At 35.0% G+C, this 22,129-nt stretch overlaps 1 protein-coding gene across 1 annotated transcript; it reads right to left on the bottom strand.

The window, feature by feature from the left end:
* Positions 1-228: 228 nt before the first annotated feature.
* Positions 229-8,025, bottom strand: LOC137747576 (linoleate 13S-lipoxygenase 2-1, chloroplastic-like). Its single transcript, XM_068487707.1, has 9 exons — positions 7,560-8,025; positions 4,122-4,390; positions 3,523-3,760; positions 2,737-3,057; positions 2,512-2,597; positions 2,183-2,293; positions 1,797-2,098; positions 1,305-1,571; positions 229-1,148 (listed from the first exon to the last, which is right to left on the bottom strand). Exons 1-9 carry the CDS (start codon positions 7,948-7,950, stop codon positions 389-391), a joined length of 2,745 nt encoding a protein of 914 aa, XP_068343808.1. The 5' UTR covers positions 7,951-8,025; the 3' UTR covers positions 229-388.
* Positions 8,026-22,129: the final 14,104 nt, after the last annotated feature.

Below are 22,129 nucleotides of genomic sequence, written 5' to 3'. Positions count from 1 at the left end.
CTTGTATTTAGCTGTGTATCCACTTTGGTTAAAATTACCAAGTGTAAGGCTCCTATTCTAATTTTGTCTAAGTGACATGTGGAATGATCCTTGAACTCAGCTAGATGTGTGGCTGAGATCATTTTCTGATGTAATGGTGGGAATCCAAATGCATAACTAACCGGTATGCAGTGCAATGTGTGTGTGAGTGAGATAATAGAAAGAAGAACATTCCTCTGCGATTTTTGCAGAGAGAGAAACACTCATATTCATCTCCATTTCCTGTGATTTTCTCATCCTCTCTTCAATTAGCACAGTCTGAATCAAATTCTAACAATTGTTTTACTAAGGGCCAAATAGAATATATATAGAGCTTTTACATCATCACCCTCAAATATCATCATCAAATTTAGATGGAGATGCTGTTTGGAACTCCCATTCCTGTGACACCGGGTGATGAGAATGGCTTCAAAAGCTCATATGGAACGACGCCTGCTCCAACTCTGTTTTTCAGTTTCAAATTGGTATTCCTCTCATCAATAATTCCTTCTAGCCTCTTCAAATTGCCATTGAATTTCTCATATGCGGCCTTGATGACAGGATTTTCAGCCCAAGATGACTCTGGATTCCCACCAATATACTCCTCATCGGGTGAATGATTCGAGAGCACATCTAAGACGGCCATAACTTTTGTCGCTTGAATTTGCGAGGGGAAGCACATCAGCAGAGCCATTTCTGGTTTCTTCATGAAGTTTTGGAAAAACTCCTCAGATGGATCTTCAGTTGGCATATTGGTTCGAGCAATTGTAGGGCGGTTAGGGAAATATCCAGCATACATGTACTGGCCAAAGTTGACTGCTGCATGGTGACCTGCTGTTACCCAAATTATGGTTGTCAAAATGTGAATCAGATTTTCCGGGGTTTTCAAAACAGGCCACCATGGCTCATCTTTCTTGTCTGCATGGCCTTTGGTTCTCACCTCTGTCCACCAACCTTGAAGCTCTGTATCAGACTCAACAAGATTTGGGTCTGTATAGTAGTGGTTCACATAATCACTCACCCACTCCTTAATGGCATTCCACAGGATGAGGCCATCATTTGCAAATGGGTAGTCTTCAATTGTTAGCTTCAAGCCATGCTCAGCTGTAGAATCCTCAACTGCCATTCCCCTGAAATCAAATCAAACAAATATGAACAAGCAGTTCAAATTCCGTGGGGGTTTACTATGAAGTTTTCTTTTTAGATATCAAAAATCTTATTTGTACAAAGTTTCCTGCATCAAATAGTTTGGAATCGTTTTATGCTAGTTTTATCAAGTAAAATACCTTCTGATGAGATCTGCTGGCAAAGCTTCCATGTCAAAGCGCCAAAGCTGGTCGTAAGCGGCAGAACTCAACTCTATGGAGTACTTTCCAGGTGAAAAGGTGCTCTCAATGACTCCACCTGCATTGATGAGGCTTTCTCGAGCCAGAGCATTAATTTCCATTGTATACCGGAAATGAGGGTGCAGAAGTCTGTAGATGGGATGCATTGCGCTTAATTGTCGATTAGCAGCAATTATATATGGCTCTGTACAGCAATGAGTCCTCAGCCTATGAAAATATTAAAGGACAAACAAGTTATTACCCATAACTTAGTCTCATATTTCCTAATTGCCACAGCTACAATAACCGAAGATGCACACTTGAGCAGGAGGTATGATGTGAAATTGCACATTCGTGGTTTTCGGATCACTCAAATGCCATTTACAGGACTAATTTGGTAATTCAATGCCAATATAAAAATGGATTCGAAGCCATCTTGTGTGAGTTTCTTACCAGTGCACGACAAGCTGATGATAGCCGGCGTCATGCGCAAGAACATGGGCTTTAGCAAGCCTCCAGAGCCAGCAACCGGTGGCATCCCAGGTTGGAGTAAAGACTTGCTTCCATTGTGGCTTGTCACCAACAGGCGGTCGAGTGAGTTCAATGGCAACAGGCCTCAGTGTCCCATCTTCAGTGAGGAAGAATAGTGTACGAGAACCATACAGTGTGGTACCTTCAATCTCTCTTACTTTGTTCACATAAGGCATGAGCAGATCATGGTAATCTAAAATAAACATCTTCTTCCTTTCCAAGGCCTGCATTTCATGTTCAAGCAATCTTCTTTTACTTATGGCATAACTCGGTTGCAAGTTAAAGAGATTGGAGTGTGTTTATTATACCTCAGTGACAGTCATACAACCTTTGATCTCCTTCTCAACCAGCTCAGTTGTGATCAATGATTCAGGGGGGCCATAAATCTGGGGGTTGAGTTTACTTTTCAATGGCCATTCCTGCATCCAAAAGTTGTAGAATTCAGTGCCAATTCAGTGCCGCCGGAGAAAATAAAAGAGAGTTTAATTAACTAAAACAAGATATTCTTCTAACATTTAATTACTTGAACACCAAGGAAAATGGAGGCCTAGGGTGAGAAATGGAAAGTACAAATTTGAATTTCTTAATTGAAGTGAAAAACTTCAGCTTGTATCGGCAAATTAATAAAGAAGCATACCGTCACTAGCTCGATACTATATGGATTAAGACCAGCAAGAGTTTGCCGGGAAAATTCTTCATCTCTAAACCAAGCAAATTTATCACCTGCAATATAAAGCAAAAGTAATATGCGGGGTGAAGCCAACAATTAGGTGGTCTCTTCTTTTCCTCATGAGAGAATCATTATTTAAAAAGTTTTGCTCAATCGCAATCTATACACAGGGAGAGAGGGAGGGAGGCATACGGTCTATTATTTCGGGGGTCTCAAAGAGCAAAAGATCATCTTCACCATCTGTAATGGCCTTGACTAGCCTTGGGATGATTGTTTGGAAAAACCCACCAGTCTTTGGCTTAGGTAACGCGACTCCTTCGTTATACAGTGAATCTATGGCTGTGAAGTATGGAAATCCTAGGTCTGGGTCAAGAAGTGCTGTCTCGAGCGAAGGGAGCAAAGCATGTAGCACAGATTTCAGGGTCTTTGTTGAAAATGTCAGCTGTTTCACGTCTGCAAAAGCTTCATCTCTTGGTACATACACACTGCTGCTTCTTTGCTCCGATAAAGGATCTGCAATATTGGTAGAAAATATATGACACGATAATCGCATTGCTCTCATAGTTTCTCAGCCAAACAATTTCCCACACTAGCAATTAGGCACAGTACAAACAAATGGTTCATACTAAGAATCATTCTCCTTAACATTAACTTCTTGAACTACATAAGTTTCCACTCCAAAAAGCACATAACATAAATTTACATGCATGTTATGGTACACGCACTAAAACAAATTTTTAGTTTTCAATGTCTAGGTTATGGGAGCAAAATTGGAAGCTAAGGGTTCTACCCCTCTTTTTCCTATTTCACTCGTGACATGAATTCATATTCCGAGTGAGAAAGAAAGAAGAGGCAGGGTTAGGACCCAGTATAGCCAAGTTTTCTTTACCATGGACCTCTTGAGTAGAAGATGACATGATTTCTACCTTTTACAACCATTTGGGGGATTAGTACGTAATTAGTTGGTTATATAATTACCCTTTTTAGAGCGTGGTCTTCCAGTTCTGCAACGCCTCGGGTACGGGTGATCTTTGCCGCCAAGGACAGGCCTAGCCAGTTCATCTTTGCTGTCCGGATCGCCAATGTCATTATAAGTGTCATAATCATAGATCCTATCAGATGTTTTTCTTTGGCCCTCTCCATCTCCTCGCAAAGTCTGCAGCTCCAATTCTCTTAGCTTCTTCAACCCACTCGGTGTCTCTGATGGTATGTACGACTGTTTCATTACATGTTCACACAAATTACCGCTTCAAATGATATTGTATGAAATTCACTATGTCAGCCAACCAGTCAAAACATATGGTAATTTTAAGATACAAGTTAACAAAGCGATCAACAGTACATCAACGACATGTAGAAGACATGAATCTCAACAGGACTGCAAAATTGCAACAGTATAGCCCAAAAGGCTAAACTAACGCGCAGGATGAGGAGTGCTAACATATAGCACTAGCATTCCAATTCGGATAGTTCATTTATTTAGCAAATTGAACCATCAGTAAGAAGTTATATATATATAAATGTTTGCACAATAATAATGAGAAAACAAAAAAGTATAAGGATCTAAAATAAAGGACCTTGTTAGTGAAAAAAATTCTCTTCACTGGGTTGTCAAATTTGGAATGAGCCCAGGTATTACACGGAACATTAAGAGTGCCGTTTGGGAAGCCGTCGAGGTCGATGCTCTTGATGAACATCTCCTTGTGGTGTTCATTCTCTAACTGAACAGCTCCAACCTCTCCAAACCCTGCTGGGATCGTGAAAGTAGCCTCATACACCACCTCGGCATCCTTGTGGCTCACTTTGTGCCCATACCCCTTCACTGTTTCCTTCTCCAACCCCGTCTCTACGACAAAACCCAATTCAGAAATATGTAGTGAGTAGATTAGTTATTGTTAAGAGAAACAATTAAACAAACTTAGGATTTGTTTGGAAGTACTTTTAAAATGACTGGAAGTTTTTTGGTAAAACTGATTTTGAGTTTCAAAAGCACTTAAAAGCACTTTTAAGTGCTTTTTAAAGAAGTATCAGATTTGTGCTTCTTGCAAGAAGCACTAAGTGCTTTTCCAATATTCATTTGAATTTTTACTAAGAATTAATTTCAAAAATATTTTTACCAAAAACGCTTTAGTTATTTAAGTGCACTTTCAAACATGCCCTTAATCAATATTTCTAAAATTTAAAGGGCTATTTGTTCACACAATTGTAAAATCACACGTGATATGCATGTATGTTAGCAAAGAAAACGTTATTGCTGAATCAAAGCATTTTTAAAGGATATGTCAAATAAATATATCAAAATTTTATTTGATGGTTGATGTGACATATTAAACACAAGTATTAAATCTTCTTTTTTTAGATAGATGTGTTAAATATTTATTTTATTATTTTATTGGGTTTATAGCTACATTAACTATTAAAAAATAATTTAAATAGTTTAGTTTTTTGGAGTTTCTAGACCCACCATTTTAACTTATTTCTCCACCTACCTTATATCACCACCATTTTAACTTATAAAAAATGGAGTTTTAACGAAAAGTTCGCGGTACTGTTCACTTTAACGAAGAACCACATTTTTACACTAAAAAGTCAAACCTGATACTATTCATTTTACCCTTTATTTTGTCCTTATCGTTAAAACTCAAAGTTTTCAAGCCCTTTTCATTAACTTTCCTTATAAAAAAATGCAAAACTCCAAATCATTTAGCTCCCACATATTGTTATTTCTAAAAAGAAGACTTTAGATGCGATCCCTAACTATCAATGTTCTTTAATTGAAACCTTTATGGTTTCAATTTTTTATCGAAATCTCTGATATTAATGTAATAATGTATTTCTATGTAAGTTATTATATTTTTAAATTAAAAATAAAGTTTGTAGTTATTTATATTAATGAGATTTTAAGTAAAACTCATAATTTATGGAATAAAAAAATAAATACTTTCCAATATATTGTATGTATATATATACACATGGGTACGTTCATCAAAACTAACTAAAAAATTATTGCACCAAAACATGGTTACATTTTTCAAAAAAAAAAAATATATATATATATATATATATATACATACACACACACACACACACACACACACACATGTATATATTAGGCTTAATGACATTATTAAATTTCTTCTATTAAACTTGACATGGATACCTTCTCAAATCAACGAAATAAAATATACCCATATAAGTTTTAAAAATGAACTAGAAAAAACATTGAATAAATTTTATATAACAAAATAGGTATACTTCATATTAAAAAAATGTACATTTTACATTTAACAAATTGGTATATTTAAGAATAGGTACACTTAAGATTAGAAAAAATTGAAGAATTATATGAACGGGTACATATAAGATTAAAAACTTGAAATTTTTTTATAGAAAAATAATGGGTACAAACTTATTCTAATTTTATTTTTTATATTTTGGAAATGTTTTGAAATGAAAATTAATTAGGAGTTTAATAAGGATGTGAATATTAAAATCCTAAATCAATTACTAATTTTATTTTAAAAAATTATGTAACTGACATGTAATTTATCAATACATTAATATTAGGAACTTTGATCAAAATCTAAAAACTAAAAAGATCTCAGTTAATGAACATTAGAAACTAGGACCGGATACTAATTTTTCCTTTCCAAAATATCTCTATTTTTAAAGTTTAAAACAAAAACTGAAGATGGAGAAAAAAGCACAAACTCATTAGAAAACATTAACCAAAATCGCCATCACACCCGCCGGCAATAACTCTTGTTCAACTTGCCGCGGTCAATTTTTTTCTCCTTTTCTCTTCCTCTCTCTTCCTCTCTCCCTGTACCAAATCTAAGTATAAAGATCGTCAATATGAATAACTATGAGATTTTAAACTTTTAGAGATCCTTGTCAAGAAATGAATCCCCTCACCATACGATCGCAAATCGCTCCCAGCTGTCAATCATAGAGAGACAGTTGATTTGGAAAGAAAGGAAGATAGGGCATGGGTTGAAAGCGTATCTGTCTTAGTACTTTAGAGAAACGGGGAAGGAAGACAGTAGATGTTCAAAGCGTATGTATATATCTTAGTACTGTAGAGATTATTTTTGGAAAATATTAGATAAATTCAAAATATGGGGAAAAAAAAAATACTAATATGACTACAACTTAATAAAACAATTAAATAATTTCAAATCTGGGTAGTCCTTTTTTTTTAATTTTATTATTATAAAAAAACTTACTATTGAAATACGATATGGAGGCAACCTTATAAAGAATCCTTTAAATAAACTTCTCCCTTAAATGAAGGGGACTTTATATATGAAAACTGTTATTAGTAGTCCAAAAAAATTATTTTGCACTCTAAATTTTCTTTTATATATATTATATATGTAGATCTCAAAACCAATCTGATAATCTGATTCATCAGAAAGGATTCGAATAGTACAGATTGAAAAGGGCATTTCTATCCATTGAATCAGGTTTCTGAGAGCAAGTCCAGCGATGCCAATTGCCCGGTGGACTATGGACCATTTCAATCCAATTGTCTATTGTCAGGACTATTCAGTTTAAAGGTATATATGCAAAAGATAATTTCTGTTCATTAAAAGCAGTTACTATTCATTGAAGGGGATTTAATAGAGAGTTGCCCTGGGGGACCTTCCCACACTGGAAGTGCGATAGAGTTGATTTCCAATTTGTTTCTATATAAAGGAAAAAGAAAGGCTGTTTTGAATAACCTTGGGGCTGATCGTTTATTATTTTTGTTATAAAAAAAAGCCCAAACGAATAATAAATAAAAAATACACTAGAAGTCTAGAACATGCAACTGATCTCACTTGTATCAAACCAAAAAAATAAAATAAAAAAAAGAACTCTAAACTCCAAAAATATTAGTGGAAATAAAGATAACATAATTTGAGATATTATTAACCACGGTCAAACTGGCTGAGGCTGCAAGATAATCTGTGTGTGTTCTGTTTAATGGAAAAAGTTATATATTTAGTATGCTTATAATACTGCTTGCTTACTGAGGTCAAGCTCGGCGCTAACAAGCTCCAAAAGCAAGGTTTTTCCGAGCAAGTCGGTAAAGTCATCGAGGGGCCGAGTCAAGCCTATGCTGGAGAGTAACCCTCCTGTTACTGTCACCCTCACCAAAGCCTTTACCGTAAACGCGTTATTTTCCGTAGAAGTAACCGTGGACACTGATGCAGGTGATGGTCTGAGATCACTAGAAGTGGCACGGATCACCAAGGATGAGGAGTTTTTCTTATTACGATTTTGATGGACATGGTGGCGTGGAAGGATGCTGATCAGGGAGGGGCTACCATGCTTAATCAGATGATTAGGGTTAATAGAGGATTTTGGTAAGAGAGGGAAGGATGGAGCATAGTTGGGTTTCTGCAGCTGAGATGTCATCATCTCCCTTAATAGTTAGATGATGTATGCTTTCTAATGCTAGACTTTTTTTGAAAGCTCATAATTTGCTAGAATAGCTTTTAGAGTTCATGCATTTATAGAGATAATTAGGGGGAAGAGAGAAAGAGAGAGAAAGAGAAATATACTATGAACAATCGCAATCACAAGATTCTTAGGATCTTCAAGAAAAGCATCATGCGATGATCCTTTTTACCATTTGTAAGAGCAAGTACAGCCCTATCTTTTAGGCTGGCCCAAATCTTAAAAAAATAGGCTGGCACCCAAAAAAATCTCTCCACCCCTAAAAATAGGGTAGCCCATCCAAGCCAGTTTATAAGCCAGCCTAAAATGGGCTAAGCTAGGAACTAGCCTAGCTGGCGTCATTCTGACGCCAGCATAAGGTCAGCAGACAACACAAATTTTTTTTGCATTAGGTGCATGGCACGCGTCCCCGCACTGCAGGAGCACTAAAGGGGCGCGGGACATGGGCCACGTGGCTAAGCCTCGGCCGTTGGATTTCCAACGGTCAAAAAAATTTGAAATTCAGACCCAACGGCTAGTGACGTGGCACAATCTGAACTGCTCGATTTTTAGATTAACAATCCAAATTTTTCAACCAAAAAACTTTAAAAAATAAATTAATAAATAAAATGTTCGAAATTAATAATATATTTTTTTTAAATAAAAAAATTGTCAAAAATTAAAAATAAAATTATTATTTTTTAATTATTTTATAATGAAAATTAATAATATTTTAATAAAATAGATTAGGCTATTTAGTTTTAGGGGTAGAGATGCACTTAACCAATTATTATTCATTGCAGTCAATTACTATTCATTTTGGTGAATTAAATGAACTTTAGGCCAACTCATTTTTTAAGGGTGAATTTGCTTTCTTATTTCATGTGGACACCACGATTCTTTTGATTCCCCAAGATTGGTAAACTTACCACTTCAATACTTTGTAATTGGAATTCAACTTCTTGTTTTAATTCCGATTACAATAAACAAACCACAAGTACTTCCAATGGGAAACGGATCCGGGGATTCAGGGGATCGTGTAATCATGTTCGTTTATCGTACATCATGCAGTTATTTTTCATAAGGTACTATTTACATTTTATTTTAAATTTCAAATTTAAATGATTTTTAACTGCACAATGTACAATAAATGAACATGATTACACGAACTTTCAAATTCCCGGGAAAAGGATCCGAGGATCAATTATTTACTGATTAATGCTTGCAAGGTTGTAGCTTTCATCTTTATATGACATTCACAGAAAATGTCTTTGGATCTAGCTAGCTACGACTGTGGTATGGTTTTGATCATTATTGAACACAGTACATATCTTTGGATCTAGCTACGAGTGCGGTTGGTGGAACGAAGTAAGCAATTAACACGTGAAGAGAAAGTTATTTTTTGATTTTTTGGAAACTAGAGAAAGTTACTTTGGCTGTCTTTTAAAAGAAACGTGCCTATTCACACTTTTATTTTTAATTTTTACGCATTTTTTTAATTTTCAACGTCAATGAATTATAAAAGATCAAAGAATATAAATTAATACAAAAATATGAAAAGTAAACAAAATTATGTGGATAACACTCCCTTTAAATGATAGTACGACATAATGATGCTTGAGTTGTTGGGAGACTAGAATTCTCTCCCCTCTTCTTTCCATCTCATCCTCTCACATTCTCTTATTTTGTCTTTCTCTTGCTATAAAAAATTAATATAAGATGTTGACGTGGCTTAACTGTAACAACGTGCACGTCACTTTGTCAACAAGGGCATAAACATCAATTTACACACTCAAGGAGAAAATTACATAGAAAATTAGGGACGGGTCATCACAAAGTAAATCAACACTATATAACATATCAACAATGAATCATCCATTTATTTAATATACTTGTACGACTAAACAATTATCGATTCGATTAATTTTTTGTAATGATGATCTACAAAAAAAAAAAAAAAAACAGAACAGTTCCGATCGATTATGCAATTTCTTCGATGAAGATACATTATTTGTAAATAGGGAATGTGTTCATCTCTGAATCTCGAGTCTCTATATTTATTATTGGTGCATTTAGATGAATTTAGACAAATCTTGATCATTTGATTAATCTAATCCATCCACATCAGATTTATATTGACATCGCCTTCACACCATATCACTCTGCGTCTCTATGCCTTTCTCCTCACCCATCTCTCTTGCCGTCTTCCCCCCTTTCTGTAAGATCACAAAGAGAACTTCACATGGATGCTGTGAGGTTTCTTATGATGAATGGGTGAAAGGTTGATTAATATCAGTTAATCCTACTAATTATGTCCTTCACTGGGATCCAGTAGGAGAACAAAAAATGATTAACAAAATCGGAGGAAAAAGGCACCCATTTTCTTACGTATATTAACTTTTGGAATTGAATTCTCAATCCATTTATGAAAAGCAATTGAAGTTTTCGTTCAATTTGCGACAGAAGTTGGGAGGACAGCGAGAAAGTAGACTCCCAGATAGATATTAGTGCTAAGGTGTAAACGTGCATTTGGTTCTAATATGAAGTAATCAGAATTCAATTTCTTGTTTTAATTTCGATTACAATAAACACGCAACAAGTACTTCCAAAGATGCATCAATTATTTAGTGAATAACTCATGCACGTGCTTGGTTGTAGTTTTCATCTTTATATGACATTCACGGTACATATCTTTGGATCTAGCTACTACTGCAGTAGCTTGAACAGAGCAAGCAATTAACACGGGAAGAGAAAGTTACTTTGGCCGTCTCTTAAAAGAGATATATTATTCACATATTTATTTTTACTTTGTACACATTATTTTAATTTTCAATTCTCAATAAAATGAAGAAAATTAAAATACATAAATTAACAAGAATGAATTAGAAATTAAAAAAATATGTACATTAACATCCCTTCAAATGATAGTACGACGTAATGATGCATTGAGTTGATGGGACACTAGGGCCTACCTAGTGGTCTTGTAGGTAATTATTTGGTCTTATGTCACTTTCAAATTCACATCGCATTTCTCAAACAAGACGAGTTAGTAATTATCATATGAATGTCGTGTTAACAATTAATTGGTCATGCATCACCTCATCCCCAAACAAAGACTCACTATATTGTTATGAATAATAATTGCATTTTCCTCGTGGGTGGTGAATGAGCTAATTCATTTAAAGGAAAACTAATGAAAATGATTTGAAAATTTTGAATTTTAATGATAAGGATTAAATAAAGGCTAAAGTAAATAGTACTAGATTTTGACTTTTTAGTATAAAAATATAATTTTTCGTTAAAATAAATAGTACTGCGCACTTTTCGTTAACACTCATTTCATTTAAATGATGCATGAGTTGATGGGACACTAGGGCCTACCTAGTGGTAATTATTTGGCCTTATTTCTCTTTCAAATTCACATCGCATTTCTCAAATAAGACGAGTTAGTCATTATCATATGAACGTCGTGTTAACAATTAATTGGTCATGCATTACCTCACCCCAAACAAAGACTCACTATATTGTTATGAATAATAATTGCATTTTCCTCGTGGGTGGTGAATGAGCTAATTCATTTAAAGGAAAGTTAATGGAAATAATTTGAAAATTTTGAATTTTAATGATAAGGATTAAATAAAGGGTAAAGTAAATAGTACGAGATTTTAACTTTTTAGTATAAAAATATGATTTTTCGTTAAAATAAATAATACTGCGCACTTTTCGTTAAAACTCATTTCATTTAAATGATGCATGAGTTGTTGGGACACTAGTACCTAGTTGTCCCAACGTAATTATTTGGCCTTATTTCTCTTTCAAATTCACATGGCGTTTCTCACACAAGACTAGTTAGTAATTATTATATGAATATCGTGTTAACAATTAATTGGTCATGCATCACCTCATCCCCAAACAAAGACTCACTATATTGTTATGAATAATAATTGCATTTTCCTCATGGGTGGTGAATGAGCTAATTCATTTAAAAGAAAACTAATGAAAATGATTTGAAAATTTGGAATTTTAATGATAAGGACTAAATAAAGAGTAAAGTGAATAGTACTATATTTGACTTTTTAGTATAAAAATATGATTTTTTGTTAAAATAAATAGTACCGTTAACTTTTCGTTAAAATTCATTTCATTTAAATGATGCATGAGTTGTTGGGACATTAGTACCTAGTTGTCCCGTACGTAATTATTTGGCCTTATTTCTCCTTTCAAATTCACATGGCGTTTCTCACACAAGACTAGTTAGTAATTATCATATGAATATCGTGTTAACAATTAATTGGTCATCCATCAGCTCAGCCCCAAACAAGACTCACTATTATCGTGTTAAGAAATATATTCTTGTGAATAATACTTGCATTTTTATCTTGGGTGGTGAATGAGTTAATTCATTTACTTGTAAATGACATATTTTTATTGTAAAAATATTCGTTCAATTTCTTAATTTTTATCTGAACATTATTCTTACAAAAAGCTATTTGAATCGGTGATCGTTTAATTATTCAAATGTATCAAGTAAATCAACATTATATAACATATTAACGACGAATCATCCATTTATTGGAGGACTAAACAATTATTGATTCGATTAATTTTTTTGTAAGGATAATCTACAAAAGAAAATTAAGAAATTGAACAGTTCCGATTGATTATGAAATTTCTACGGTGAAGATACATTATTTGCAAATAGAGAATGAGCTCATCTACGAATCTCGAGTCTCTACATTTATTATTGGTGCATTTGCGTGAATTTAGACTAATCTTGATCATTTGATTAATCTAATCCATCCACATCGGATTTATATTGACATCGCCTTCACACCATATCACTCTGCGTCTCTATGCCTTTCTCCTCACCCATCTCTCTTGCCGTCTTCTCCCCTCTTCCGTAAGATCACAAAGAGAACTTCACATGGATGCTGTGAGGTTTCTTATGATGGATGGGTGAAAGGTTGACTAATATCAGTTAATCCTACTAATTGTGTCTTTCACTGGGATCCAGTAGGAGAACAAAAAATGATTAACAAAATCGGAGGAAAAGGCACCCATTTTCTTACTTATATTAACTTTTGGAATTGAATTCTCAATCCATTTATGAAAAGCAATTGAAGTTTTCGCTCAATTTGCGGGAACAGAAGTTGGGACGACAGCGAAAAAGTAGACCCCAGATAGATATTAGTGCTAAGGTGCAAACATGTATTTGTTCTAATAAGACGTAAACTGATTCACTTTATTTGATAAATTGAATAGCTAAGATTTGCCTGAAGTGTAATGTACAAATGACAAATGTAGGAATAATGTTATATTTGTGAATCTCATGTCTAAAAAATGTAAGACTCAAAAACACATATGAGACCTATCTTTATTAGTTAAGTGATTCAAATATAATATGAAAAAGAGAGATTATATTTGCAGTTTTACTCACTTCAAATTACCTTCTCCACACTTTTTTATTTTTTTAATATTTTTTGACACACAACTAGCACTCAATAGAGAAATATTAAAAAATTAAAAAAATTTGAGAAAAGTAATTTGAGATGTGAATATAATCTTTTTAAAAAATATAATAAAATAATATTTTTATCAAAAAAGTTAACAAATATCACTTTAAATAAAAAATTTGCTAACTGATAAGATATTCATCCTCTGTTCTGAACTCACAAGGACAAAATTTCAGAGTGTGCGTGTGTTGATGACGGTGATGCAACAATTCGATCGGTGAAATGGATAAGCTAGCTAGCTAAATTTGGAAAGCAACGGTGGAGTAAAACTTTGCAGTTTTCATGTATTTTCTCTGTACATGTCACCTCAAACATAGCGTCCTATTTCCCTCCAATTCAGTCATCGGAATAGCTGTCATGATCATGCTCGCATGTTTTCACCCTAGTTTCAACATCAGATAAATCACTTTACAGCGTAAGCAGATGGCTACTCTTCCTGGACCTGGTTTATTTGCCTTCTTAGTTCTCGTATACTTTAATGCCTTCTTATTTGTGCAGTTACGGTTAAGTTACGTCAACATTTTATGACACTATTACTTTTTATCTTATTATCTCTATAAAAAAATAAGTATAAAATGTTGACGTGACTTAACCGTGACTGGACAAAATAGAAGGGAATGAAAGTGTATAAGAATTGGGAGGACAGAGAAGTCGGGTCTACTCTTAGGCCTGGTTTGGTATTGAGGTGATTCTGAAAAAAGCTGGTATCAAAAAAAGCTGGGAGCTATTTTTGTGTTTGATAAACATTCAGCTTCAACTTTTTTTCACAGTTTTGGGTGAAAAAGCCAAAAACAAGAAGTTGCAAAACCCAGCTTTGAAAAACCGGCTTTTTTTTACATCTGTTTTACATAAAAGTTTACCAAACACTATAATACTGTTTTTTTTTTTTCAAAAGCACTTTTACAAAAAAAAGTTTACCGAACACTCTGCTGCTTTATTTCACAGCTGCTTATTCTCACAGCATAGTAGAAACAGTTTTTTTTTCAAAGTACAGCAATACCAAACCAGCCCTTACTCATGTTGCAAGATTGTTCAAGAGTAAAATTTCACATTAGGGACTAGGGAGAGAGAATTTTGCATTTGTTTATAAAGACTTGTATTATTTAACTTACTTATAATATTGTCAAATTAATTTTAGGCTTATTTTTAGCTATGTTCTTTGGTACTTGATTTTAATTTTATTTTGCTCCTTGTAACTCAAAAATCGGCATCTTACTCTCTGAAACTCAAAGTTTGCTCCACGTTAGCCCGAAAACTCAATCCCGAAAACTCAAAGTTTTCTCTACCCTGCCTTCCCCGATTTGCTCCACCGTGGCAATAGCTTTTGTGCTTTCTTCCACCCCGTAGAACCCACTCTATTCAGATTGTCTGGGTCCTGCGATTTTGTGATAATCTTCCATGGTGACTGACATTTGTTTGTTTTGGTTGGTCTGACTTCAAATTGTTTGTTTTGGCTTGCTGCGCATGATATGAGCTTCAAATGAGATAATTCATTTGTGTTAATACTTTTATGCAGGTATTTCTTATGTTCTGGGTGCACAGTTTTTTCCATATTCCAATGATGGCCCTGGATCGCATATGCACTGTTAATTTTTTTATTATTATTATTATTTTAAATTCTTCCTTATCCCTTCTCTCTCTTCCCTCTCGCAGTTCTCCCCGGACTCAAGAGAGTCCTTGTAAAACTTAAGAATGCTCAAGAGTTCACGTTAATTGCATGTCCCCTTAACGAGAGACTGCATGTATTTATATTGCATTTTAGATTACATCAGGGAAAGCAATCCCTATTTACAAGGCTTTTCAAAATGTAAAGATTACAACAAACTGGAGGAAAGATATATATCCGAGAACCAACAAACATTTGAGGTCTATCAGTCCTAACAGCAACATTCGAGCTTTGCATGTTCGAATTTACCCCTCTATCGAAGAGTTCAACAAGCCCAGTTTGCGATGGGCTTTCCGACGAAGATGCGAGTTTTTTCTGGCCAATTTCAGGCCTTTCCCACCTTTTTTGGGTCCGGCGAAAGTAATAGGCATACAACAGATTTTTTTTACTTACTTTCAAAATTATTTTATAAGTAATTTTTGTATCTGTGAATTGCTTGATTCAAATGTTATATCTCATCTGCATATTGAGGTTTTCTGGGATAAAGGTTCCGCACTCCACAATGTTGATATAAGGCTAGAGATCGACGATGTACTAAAGCCATCCAATTTGTCTAATGGACCACCATAGCTGTTGGCCAGAATGCTTGAAGGGGAACCATGTACCCTACAAACATGGGAAGCGAACGATGGTCTGTTAGGGCTTTGCATACAATGGCCACATATATATACATATAGATATACACACACACACATATTCGATCATGTTGACCAAATTAGAATCGATTACTAATGTGGTGAACTAGATTCATTCATTTTATGCAATAATTTCTTATTCAAATGATATAAAGAAATTAATGAATAACTATTAGATCGAAGTTCAAATTTTGTAGTTTTTTTTCCCCGTTAAGATAATGTTGTATAGTTAGACTTATGTTGTTCGACAGATGCATATTTTGCAGATAATGAATTTGGAGAACATAAAAAATCTACCATACCGCAGTTTACATAGATGCTTTCGTTTGGATGGATAGTCACGATTTATGAATCAATTGGTATATGACGATTATGCCACATCAACTTCCCAAAGCTCCAACTTCCATTCGTAGCTTTGTAGAATTCATATAGCAATCAACGATTCAAATATATTTACATACGAATGAAAATATGGAACTTTAACGAAAAACTCTTGATACTGTTCATTTTAAGGAAAAATCATATTTTTACACTAAAAAGTTAATTCTGGTATTATTTACTTTACCTTTTATTTTGTCCTTATCATTAAAACTCAAAGTTTTCAATTATTTTTCGTTAGTTTTTCTATGAAAATAACTGAAATGAAATTTAATGTGAACTGGGCAAAAAGACGACTTTACAATTGGTTACAAAGCTGGGCAAAAAGGCCACTTTGCAATTGGTCACCAACGAGGGTGCAGCCACTTGCAACTGGTTACAGAGCTTCCTGTGAGTTTAATTCTTATACTTTTGATTGAAAATATTTGTGGTTTTTTTTTATCATTTTTGTTATCTCTGCCGCTGTTCTGGATATTTTTTCTCCATTTTTATCCGATGTATATGTGTAGGCACTCAAATTAGAGTTTACTGTTTTTATTTTGAAGAAGGAAAACGATGGAAAGATAGGACTCCTATAAGATTTCGGTTTTTTGTGGGTTTTCAAGTTTTTCCTTGGCTTCAATTTTTGTTTTTGAATCTGTCTGTAATGTTTGCATTGACCATTTCATTGTTTTCGGCTAGCAGAAATTGCAGTTGTCAAATCTGGATATTGCCACCGAAAAGTCAATTATAAAAAAATGCATGTGGTAGCAATGATAAATTGACAAGGCATCCGGATTGAATCTTGAAGGTGTAATGTGTACATCAAATCATATATAGTAATTTGGGTCATTTAGCTCTGATTTTCTTGATAAGGCACATAAAGAAAGAAATGCCTGCTGTGCATGACAATCAAAGTTCCATCACGACAACCGATCACCTCACCACCATCGACATGATGCGGAGCGTCCAACGACTCATGAGTTGGATTCAATTATTATGACAAGAATCGTCTGTATTCCACCGATGAGACGACACGCAATTATTTGGTGAATTGTTACATTCAATAACACTGGAATAATTAAACAAAATATGTATAATTATGTCTACTTGAGATAATAATAATAACAGTAAATTACACAAAACTACTTTAATTATAAGTTGAACGACACAATCATACTTCATCTTTTAAAAGTAACAATGTTATACCTCATCTTACGAATTTATACCAATTGGTTACAAAGTTGGGCAAAAAGGCCACTTTGCAATTGGTCACTAACGAGGGTGCAGCCACTTGCAACTGGTTACAGAGCTTCCAGTGAGTTTAATTCTTATACTTTTGATTGAAAATATTTATGGTTTTTTTTTATCATTTTTATTATCTCTGCCGCTGTTCTGGATATTTTTTTCTCCATTTTTATCCGATGTATATGTGTAGGCACTCAAATTAGAGTTTACTGTTTTTATTTTGAAGAAGGAAAACGATGGAAAGATAGGACTCCTATAAGATTTCGGTTTTTTGTGGGTTTTCAAGTTTTTCCTTGGCTTCAATTTTTGCTTTTTAATCTGTCTGTAATGTTTGCATTGACCATTTCATTGTTTTCGGCTAGCAGAAATTGCAGTTGTCAAATCTGGATATTGCCACCGATGCATTGCCCTATCCTTTTCATTCTTTTTAAATTTTAAAATTAAATATAAATAATATCTAACGAAAATTGACTGCATGATATACGATGAACAATGAACGATTACGATCATAAGATTCTTAGGATCCGGCGAATATCCCTTTCCAAATTAATCATTTCAACATCTTGTACAAAACTTAAATGTTTTTTGTTTAAGCTGGCTTATCTTTAAACAACTTTTGGATTGTTTCTAGCGAGTTTTAACAAAACATTCTCGGTATTATTCACTTTTAACAAAAAAAATATTTTTATTCTAAAAAGTCATTCTTGGTATTATTCACCTAAAACACATTTTTATTATTTTAATTAAAATTTAAAATTTTCAAATCATTTCCAGTAATTTTCGTTTACTTCTTTGCTCACGAAAAGTCAATTATAAAAAAATGCATGTGGTAGCAATGATAAATTGACAAGGCATCCGGATTGAATCTTGAAGGTGTGATGTGTACATCAAATCATATATAGTAATTTGGATCATTTAGCTCTGATTTTCTTGATAAGGCACATAAAGAAAGAAATGCCTGCTGTGCATGACAATCAAAGTTCCATCACGACAACCGATCACCTCACCACCATCGACATGATGCGGAGCGTCCAACGACTCATGAGTTGGATTCAATTATTATGACAAGAATCGTCTGTATCCCACCGATGAGACGACACGCAATTATTTTATGAATTGTTCCATTCAATAACACTGGAATAATTAAACAAAATATGTATAATTATGTCTACTTGAGATAATAATAATAACAGTAAATTACACAAAACTACTTTAATTATAAGTTGAATGACACAATCATACTTCATCTTTTCAAAGTAACAATATTATACCTCATCTTACGAATTTGTGCCAATGTCAGACCTTCGTCAGTTTTTCTGTTAATTTCTCTGTTAAAGCTGACATGGCCAGAGACGGGACCCACTCACTAATCTAACTAGATTAAAAAATAATAAAATATATTTTTAATAATTAAATATTCAAAAATTAAAAAAATTAAAAATTAAAAAGCTAAACAAATAAAAAAATGCCTAGGGATGCGGGCCTTCCTTTCTCATATCCGCGCCAACCCTTCTCTCTCTCTCTTCTCTTTATCTTCTCCCACATCTCTCACCCACTCTAACTCCCTCTTCTCTCTACAACCATCGGCGTCGAGGCCAACATTCACCAACTTGCCATCTTTCTCCTTCCCACAGGGTCCCAGGTGTAATTGTGCACGAGCTGGCGCAAGGAGGCGGTGAGGTTAGAAGCCCAGGGTGGCGACAACGAGTTGCATCGAAATGTGGGGAGGGAATTGAGGATTTGGGTGTGTAGGAGGGTGATGGATGTGTAGGAAGGGAGAGGGATCTAGGTGTGGATTTGGTTTTTATTTTTTTTTTTTTTTTTTGTGTGGGATCTGGGTGTGGGCTTGGTTTTTTTGGTTTCTTTAGTGGGGTGGTGAATGAAGGTTGGGTATGGAGGGACTAAGGGAGGGATGGGTCGAGTTCGGAGGTGGTGATGAGGGAAGGACGAGTGCAAGTGAGGAGAAGGACGGAGAAGGGAGACCGCATCCCAAAGAGAGAAGAGAGAGAGGGTGGTGGAGGAAGGTTGGGGGGATGGGGAAGGGTTTGGTGGCTGTCGAAGAGAAAAAGAAAAAGGGTTGGTGCCGGTGGAGGAAAGGGAAGGCCGGATTCCTTAGGCTATTTTATTTTATTTTATTTTATTTTTTAATATTTAATTATTAAAAATATATTTATTTTTTTTAATCTAGTAGGATTAGTGAGTGGGTTCCGTTTCTAGTCACGTCAGCATTTAATAGAGAAATTAACAGAAAAATTGATGAAGTCAGGCCTGGGAAGTGGTCCCGCCCGGACTGGGATGTGACACATTGTCCCACATTACTCACCACCAAAAGCTGCTCACCACCACAAAGCTTCTCACACTTTATAACATTTTGTTCCTCTTACCAAGTGATTGGAAAGATGGGTCTTGAGGCTCAACCTCTAAAATTAAATTCAATAATGAATTATTTTATTAATTTCAGATTTAATTGTTTATTTTTTAAATCAACAAACTCATCATTTGAGATGAAGTCTGAGACGATGAAAGAAAGTATAAAGAGCAACACACCCTTCTGAGCACATGCCTCCTAGAAGATGCATCCCAAATTCATACATGTTGCTAACAAGCATATATACATTATATATACATCCATTTGCATTGCATTTAGAACTTAGAAATCATTCTTCCTACGAATTTTACCAAATACTATCTTCTTGAGAGAACTACAAAGATATTCGCCAGTAGTCAAGTTTTCTGGTACTAGAATCTTGACTTCGATCGTCGAATCCTTGTGAAGCAGACGTCTATCGAATTACAAGCACAAAGTAGGGACGAAATTCTGTTTAAAGGATATTGATGAAACGTAAGCCTCGATCATTATTTTATTTGTTTAATAATAGTTTCTTTTATTCATAGTCGGCCAAATACTTAGCTTCAATTTATTATTTATTAGCATATTCGTATGTATGTATGTAAGCATGTATGTATATTAGCACATTTGTATGTATGTATGTATGTATGTATGTATGTATGTATGTATGCATGTGTGTGTGTATATATATTTGTATGTATGTACATTTGTCATTAATTGTTGATTATTATCAAAGGACTTATTTAAGGCTGTACGAAGATTCGAAGTCGACATAAATCCTTGTACGGCTTTAAACAAGCCACCATCCATGGTTTCAACGGATTAGTTCGGAAGTTCATTCAATAAAATAACACCATTCAATTAAATATATATCATATTTCAATCAGGTCGACCACTCAAATATAATGCAATGATGAAAAATTGAGCTCGCTAGGAAGTTCATTCATATAAACAAAAAGGGAACATGATTATTAAAGTATTTTTTGTGAACTTTTGCAGTGCAACTGCTTCTTTTTGCTTACTGCTCTTCGATGCATGTGCCTTCTTGATGCCAAAACTCTGATCAGATTTCACGTACGCTGCAAACCATATATGTTCTCATGTTTTTTGTGGTGCGTAATCATCTTACTGAAAATATTTTGCACAGAGATTCCTTAGGACAGCCAGACATCAGGAGGAGTAGAGTTGGAAAAGATGTCACAAAGTATCCCATTCCAGAGTGTATATGCAATGCCACTAATACTTATCCGCACATGTGATTCAATTCTGAAGATTTCCAGCATGATGTTTACTCTGAAATGGACCCATTTCATCGAAAAATTGGAATATCTCAGTAAATTCCTTGAATTTGAGCCCTCTGAAAAGTGGTTGTTCTCGAGGGCAATGATGGTCCTTTGGATCATCGGGGATTTAAGAGCATCCTCAGCATGTGTTAGAATTCATCTGTCCCATATCAGCTAGAAAGCTTGAGAACAAGCCCTTTAAATAGAATTACCCCACTCTAACTAACACTAAGACCTTGGGCAATAAAACTCCACACCTGACGGATTGAGCAAGTGGCCAAGTGGGGACAGTATTGATGTTGTTGGAGTGCGTCCATGGCCCATCTACCTAAAATTTAACATGGTATCAGAGCCAGGGGACAGGCTCGTACTGCAATGTGAACGGGTGGGTCCCCTTTGACCCCACGCGAATGGGGGAGCCCCGACTTGACTCCACGTAGGCCAAGAGATGCCACGTGAATGGGTGGGTCCCCATTGGCCCCCCGCGAATGGGTGAGCCTCGGCTTGGCTCCATGTGGTTGCCGATGTGTGAAACTTCACGTGTGACCCATAAAATTGGGTCTCCCGTGCGCGGGGGGGGGGGGGGGGGGGGAGTGTTAGAATTCATCTGTTCCACGTCAGCCAGAAGGCTTGATAACAAGCCCTTTAAGTAAAATTACCCCACTCTAACTAACACTGAGGCCTTGTGCAATAAAACCCCACATCTGACGGATTGAGCAGGTGGCCAAGTGGGGACAATATCGGTGTTGTTGGAATGGACCCATGGCCCGTCTACCTGAAATTTAACAGCATGCATCACACTCAGTTTGTGAGTTTGCTGACTTTTTTTCTTCCACACTGCTTCCTTTGTGTACGTTCAAGCGAGGCAAGACAAATGTCTGCTTATAAGACAATATAGTATAAGGTTCTGTGAGGAGAAAAACTCTGAAGCTTCAAGGTCACCTGGATTCACTTTCGGATTTTCATGAGAAACCCAGCAGAAGGCAAAGAAGGTCCCCTAATTCTTTAATTCTTTACAGGAAGAATTCCTCTAGGACAGATTTTCCACATTTTAGTTTGTCCATTTATTGTACCACATCTATATATTATAGAACGTGCGTGTGTATATT

This window comes from Pyrus communis, chromosome 10 (genome assembly GCF_963583255.1).
Source record: "Pyrus communis chromosome 10, drPyrComm1.1, whole genome shotgun sequence".
Lineage (NCBI taxonomy): Eukaryota > Viridiplantae > Streptophyta > Magnoliopsida > Rosales > Rosaceae > Pyrus > Pyrus communis.
Note: the sequence above shows the minus strand (reverse complement) of the source record. Positions and strands in the feature narration are given on the sequence as shown.